Source organism: Ruditapes philippinarum, unplaced genomic scaffold (assembly GCF_026571515.1).
Source record: "Ruditapes philippinarum isolate M1 unplaced genomic scaffold, ASM2657151v2 ctg3301_1_1_1_1, whole genome shotgun sequence".
NCBI classification, from domain to species: domain Eukaryota; kingdom Metazoa; phylum Mollusca; class Bivalvia; order Venerida; family Veneridae; genus Ruditapes; species Ruditapes philippinarum.
The window spans coordinates 1-7,002 of NW_026852851.1; the positions used below are offsets into that span (position 1 = coordinate 1).

General features: G+C 34.3%; 1 protein-coding gene across 1 annotated transcript; it reads left to right on the forward strand.

Annotated features, from left to right (window-relative positions):
- The first annotated feature begins 450 nt into the window (after positions 1-450).
- LOC132726156 (trypsin-like) lies at positions 451-5,644 on the forward strand. Its single transcript, XM_060711428.1, has 6 exons — positions 451-608; positions 928-1,081; positions 2,391-2,472; positions 3,847-4,024; positions 4,547-4,689; positions 5,426-5,644. Exons 1-6 carry the CDS (start codon positions 560-562, stop codon positions 5,573-5,575), a joined length of 756 nt encoding a protein of 251 aa, XP_060567411.1. The 5' UTR covers positions 451-559; the 3' UTR covers positions 5,576-5,644.
- Positions 5,645-7,002: the final 1,358 nt, after the last annotated feature.

Consider the following 7,002-nt stretch of genomic DNA (forward strand, 5'->3'; position numbering starts at 1 on the left):
ATTTAAAATGCTGAAATAAACGTTTGATCATTTAAATTTATGTTAGGCCACTTCAATTTCTGAAAATATATTTAATTTATGTCTATTCCGTGACGTTAGTGAAAACTTAAGAGGCGATACATGATATTTTAAGTACTATTGTGTAAAATAAAAATTTTATTTAATAATTTAGAGTTAAAGAACAACGTCTGCATCTGTTATGTAACACTATCGTCCAGGACTTGAAACACTTGAAGGGACAGTTTTGTTAAAATTTTATTATTTCAATAAATTTTAGATAGAGCAACCTACTTTTATTGCGGAAGGAGATAAGTTGACTGTTTATCATTATCTAAAATTAATAGACACTTGTAATGTAATTTTATACTCCGATTTGCTCTTTTTAGAACACGAATCTCAATTAATGTCGTAATTTATTATAATCTCAAGCCCTTTTTAAATGTAACAATCAATAAAACAACATATGCAAGTTTTCCGCTGTTCAAAACCCCAAAACTCCTATTAATACCCGATTTGTAGCCGCAAATGTCAGTGTTGTTCTGACAACAAGCAAACTACCATGGTGTGCAAGATTGTATTCGGCTTACTTCTGGTTGACTTAGCATACGGTAAGAAATCTGCTTTTCTTTGTTTTTTAAAAATGAACAACAACTAAAATTGTCTGCTTCTAGTGTTTGATGTATCGCATAAACGTTTATATTTTAATTATTTTTTAATTATTTCATTTATTTATTTATTTATTTTGTTTTTGTGTAATTTGAAAGTATTCAAAATAATTGAATAATTTGTTATATACACTTATTGATAAAAAGGGAAACCCGACTGCAATTTCGTAGTAAACCGGAAGAATGTGAAATATTCGTACTTCGTTAAACACGTGGTTGCTAGGTATTTCTATTAATAGAAATGATATATTTGTCATTTCAGGGAGTTCGTTGTCCCGTATAATTGGCGGCTCTGATACTACAACTTCAAAACACCCCCATCAAGTTTCTCTCCGAAATAGAAACGGGTATCATATATGTGGTGGGTCAATTATTAATGCAAACTGGGTTCTAACTGCTGCCCACTGTGTTACCGGGTAAATACGCTAATCATTAAATAATTTTCATTTTTTTAAACTATATTTATTATCATTTTGTCCGTATTCGATTGAGTCGTTGCGTCATGAATGTGAATTGACTTTATATCCATACCCATATCGTAAAATCTTAGCAATAACCGTAACGTATTCTTATCATAACAAAAAAAAAAGAATTTCTTCGGTTTCGTTTAGATTTTCTTTATGCATTTTATATATACGGAAGCATGGAGAGGACATAGTCGATTTATTTTAATAATCTGTGGGAACAACTTATTTGTCGAAATATTTTTTATTAATCTGTGGGAACAACATGTTTTGTGAGAAAAATCTTTTTTTATTCTGTGGGAACAACATATTTTGTGAGAAAAATCTTTTTTTATTCTGTGGGAACAACATATTTTGTGAGAAAAATCTTTTTTTATTCTGTGGGAACAACTTAATTTGAGTAAAAAAAAAATTTTATTCTGTGGGAACAACTTATTTTGTGAGAAAAATCTTTTTTTTACTCTGTGGGAACAAACTATTTTCTGCGATATTTTTTCAATATATTATTCCCTCAAGATAATAAGTTGTGCGAACAAATTAATTATGTTGTTCCCACAACATAATTCAACCAATCAAAATAGCGATTGCCACAAAGAGTGACTGCAAAGTTAAGTCCCTTTTTAAAAAGTCGCCATTTGCACACAATTCATACTTCAAACCCATTTCAAAATACTGTTTAATTAAAACATCTCTATCCATTTTTCTGACAACAAGATGCAAGAATTTGATTGGTTGAATTATGTTGTGGGAACAACATAATTAATTTGTTCGCACAACTTATTATCTTGAGGGAACAAGATATTGAAAAAAATATAGCAGAAAATAGTTTGTTCCCACAGAATAAAAAAAGATTTTTCTCACAAAATATGTTGTTCCCACAGAATAAAAAAAGATTTTTCTCACAAAATATGTTGTTCCCACAGAATAAAAAAATATTTTTCTCACAAAATATGTTGTTCCCACAGAATAAAAAAAGATTTTTCTCACAAAATATGTTGTTCCCACAGAATAAAAAAAGATTTTTCTCACAAAACATGTTGTTCCCACAGATTAATAAAAAATACTTCGACAAATAAGTTGTTCCCACAGATTATTAAAATAAATCGACTATGTCCTCTCCATGCTTCCGTATATATAGGTTTTACTACACGAGTATTCTTTTCTGGTGGATTTAATTGTATTAGTTGATCAAGTCAACGAGCGTCGAGAAATGCAACCAATCAGAATTGCACACACTTGTTACGTCACACCTTCTTTTCAGAGCTGCATCGGGTTATAGTATCGGTGTAAATGATGGAACACTGAATAACGGACCTGTTTTTGGCGTGAGCAAAATCTTTTCTGTAAGTATTAGTTCAAGCTGCATGCTCAGAGATAAGCCAAAATATTTCAAGAAAACACAAAAAAAAATCTTGAAAATGAAAGGAAAACTATTCTATATTCGAGAGCTAATTTACATGTTATATGCAATTCATGACTAATTTTACAGTACTTATTACCATATTCCTACTGCGTGACTAACGCAATAAGATTTTTGTTGTTGATGTCCTGACCCCAAATTTTTACTGTTTTTCTTTTTTTTCGTAGATTTTACATTGCTGTTGACAATGTGTAAATGACTTTCTTTGTTCGATTGACAATATTTTACCCTTTTTTTACACATTTTGAAATATGACTCACTAAAGAGTAAGGTACATTTACTCGTATTTCCTTTATATAAATATGATTGATTTTGTAACCAAAGAGATTATTGTTAAAAATTCATTGTATACACGGTATTCTCTTTATTTTCAGTTTTATTACTTGTTTGGAGAACTATTTCTTATTTAAATATTGACACCAAACATATCAGAAACTTGAAAAAAAAGTGTTTAAATGTGTTTTTTATTCATCTGATTTCTTAAATCCCTTGCCCTGCACGCTCGGGTTTTAAATCTTGCAAGTTTAACCCTTTCACTGCCATAAGGACGGCTTAAGCCGTCCCTGTTATTTTCGGCGTATTTGCCATATGGACGGCTTTAGCCGTTTCTATAATAAAAATAGTAATAATAATAAATTAATAATAATAATTATAAAAATAATAATAAATATAAAGAAAATTATACCATCGACAATAATTATTATTATACTAACAATTTTGGAAACATATATAATAATTATAATACTAATAACAAATAATAATAATTATATTAATTAATAATATGGTAATTTCTTAGAAAATCCTCTGGCAAATAGGTGAACAATAAAACAATAACCCTCTGGCAGCGAAAGGGTTAAATGCACGATAGTTAGACTGTATATTTCAATCATTATTAATTGGATTGTTTAATCAGCTTCAGCACAAATTAGGAGGACTGTTACAATTGCTCAAATTACTTGTAACATTTTTATCGTATGTAATTCCTTAGACTAAGTATCATAAATAGTAATTATTTTGACTGCATATTTCTATAGTGCATATATCTATATTTGAGCCGTGTCATGACAAAACCAACATAGTGCGTTTGAGACCAGCATGGATCCAGACCAGCATGCGCATCCGCGCAGTCTGATCAGGATCCATGCTGTTCGCTTACAAACCTTATAGTAAGTAGAGAAACTGATAGCGAACAGCATGGATCCTGATCAGACTGCGCGGATGCGCAGGCTGGTCTGGATCCATGCTGGTCGCAAACCTATTATGTTGATTTTGTCGTGACACGGCTTATATATTTTAGCACCCGGACTATAACAGCAATGGGTTCGCAGGTGCATATCCAAATGACGTGGCTCTTCTACGTTTGAGCAGCCCAATATCTCTAGGGTCAGGTGTAGAAGCTATCAGCCTAGCAGCAACTGGTCAGAACTTTGACAGGGCAACATGCACCATAACTGGATGGGGTAATACTGCTACTGGTATGTATCACCACTTCGGAAAATTCCGACAAAGTTCGGCATATTCCGTGAGTGTACGGATCAAACAAGCGTCTATTTAATGTAAATAAAAAAAACCTTGTCAACGTTTTAAATTGATACGGAAATTTTCGAAATACATGTATTCCGAACTTAAACAGCAATATATCATAGCCGCAAACGGTGCTTAGGGGTTTTAAAAGAGCACAACAACAACCTTGAGATTTTTCTTTCATTTATTGAATGTGCATGAAAATGATGAACTTTTATTGACATCAAGAGACATGGAAGAAACAATTGACCCCAAATTTCGTATTGTTTGACTTCTAAGTGCGGTGGTACACTGCATCTGTGGAAACAACCTTATTGCAACCTTTTAGAGCTTTTAACATCCTTGTACAACAAAGAAAACAAGACTTGAAGTGATTTCTTTATTGACCAATCACAGATTTCATTTTTAGAGAAAAATTTATTGACTTTATGGTGGCTTGGACATTGTTTTTAATTCTTGTAAATGTACAATAGGTAGCACGGTAAGTAACCCGACACAACTACAGGAAACCACGGGGAGGATACTGACAAACTCGGAGTGTACGTCCTCCTGGGGTAGCAACTATAATGGAAATGTCCACATCTGTATTCACAACACTGCAACTGGATCTTGCAATGTGAGTAAACCGTTATATGTTGAAATTTATAAAAATAAAAATGAGCGATGTCATGACAAAACCAACATAATGCGTTTGCGACCAGCATGGATCCAGACCAGCCTGTACATCCGCGCAGTCTGATCAGGATCCATGCTGTTCGCTTACAAACCCTATAACAAGTAGAGAAACTGATAGCGAACAGCATGGATCCTGATCAGACGGCGCGGATGCGCAGGCTGGTCTAGATCCATGCTGGTCGCAAACCCATTATGTTGGTTTTGTCATGACATGGCTCATATGATGGACTTATCGTGTAATGTTTCGAACTGTACATTGAAAGTGCTTTTTAGCAATTTAAGTATAAATGGCAAATCATCAATTTCAAAGGCTTAACAAAAATCACATATTATCTCTTTTTGGAAGGTGTTGGGATGACGGGTTGCGAAACGGTTAGAATAGATGTAAAACTTTTCATATGACTGATCATTCACAGAATAAACTACGTTATTAAGATTTTGATAAGTGAAAGTGTTGTAGAATGATTTGGCGACTAATTTTTAAGTTGTCTTCGTAACGTAACGTAACATGTCATTTAATCTTGCTTTCAAGGCTAGAACGTTAATCAGTCCAAAAATAGATTGCTGAGCCTTTACAATAATATGTATATCTTGATATTTGTTCACGTGGACACTTTCACGTATTTAAAATAAAATAACGTATTCTGTATAAAGAGCTATATGAAATTCTGTTATAGGGTGACAGCGGTGGACCAATGGTTTGCTCGGGTGTTCTTGCTGGCGTGACATCATGGGGCTACTCTGGATGTAGGACGGACTTTCCAAGCGTCTACGCCCGAGTATCAACATTCAAGGAATGGGTCGACTTCACTGTGGCGACTAATTAACAACAGACTGATAACTTGTAAATTTGATTGTCAAACTTACGACCAATAAATCAACTTCAAGGCATGCAATTATGTGTTTAATTATTTGTTTGAAAACCTTTTCTTGAAGTTATTTACGCATTGAAGCATTAGAATACGTATCGGCGGCAACTTGATACACCTATGCGACATGTGCAGGGTAAGATCAGCTGTCAGTATTCACTTTTCAGTCAGTTTATATTTGAATTTCTTCCCTAAAATGTGACTGGATTTGTCAAGTTCGTCGAAGTCTATTAAGTTACTCTTGTATCATAGTTTGGGGACCTTTCTGTTGAAAAAGTGTCAGAGTTAAATCGTATACATAAACATGCACAGTGCGGTAACTGGAGTGCAGGTATCAGTTACCCGCACTCCAGATAATGTCCGTTGATTGGTTCATTTTTGCTGGGGTTTACATATTGTGACGGCAGAGAAAGGGAAAAGGGCAGAAATATCATATTCAAAAGCTCGTTCATTGGTTCATTTTTTCTGGGGTTTCGTATTATGACAACAAGGAACGTGCTATCATGTTTGACTATGATACAAAAGAGAAAGAACACCAAAACACTCGGCAATCTGATTTATACTCGGGGGCCACGCCCCCTCGTGCAAATCAGATAGCCTCGTGTTTCGGTGCTCTTTCTATTACTTATCTCCCTAAATTTGTGTATAAACGACATTTTTTATGAGTTAAATTTAGCTGGGTTTTTTTTTTGGTTACTTTTCTGGGATTTTTAAAGCGAAGAACTCTATTGAGCAGCCAGTCTCACTAAACGACCAACCTTATTTAACGGCTAATCTTACAGGCTTGGTAAGCCGTTTACCGTACAGAGCTAGGTAAAGATTTTTTTTGCCATGAAGTTTGACATAAATTTGTATGAATATAGTCATGTTTATATTCCCGTTAGTACTAAAACCCTCCCTATGCCACCCGTGGCCAAGTGGATAAGGTCGCTTATCTTATGGTGTGGGTTTGAGTCCCGACATAGATTCTCTGTAGTGTTAGGATTATCTACCTAGCTTACGCAACTTAGGTGGTTCTACTCAGGTGCACGTTCGTGCCTGAAATAATTTACGGATTGGCACCTGAGGTCTTCCTCAATCAGGAGAAATAGAAAGTCTCCATATGACCTATACGTCACTGGTGCGACGTAAAACATAACAATAAAATGTACCTTGTAAATGTTGTATTCCAAAAACACATGGATGACAAAGCCATCATCAAAATTTATTTGTATCGTCATGATTTTGGTTCACACATCAAAACTTGTTCTTTTGCGCGGAGGAGGAAGTGTTACACGAGTGATGGATTTCTTATGATAACTTGTCGGGATTCTTGTGATAACTGTCACGGAGTTCGTCGGAAAACTTGTGTATATACTACAGAAGCACTCGTCAAAAATGGTCAT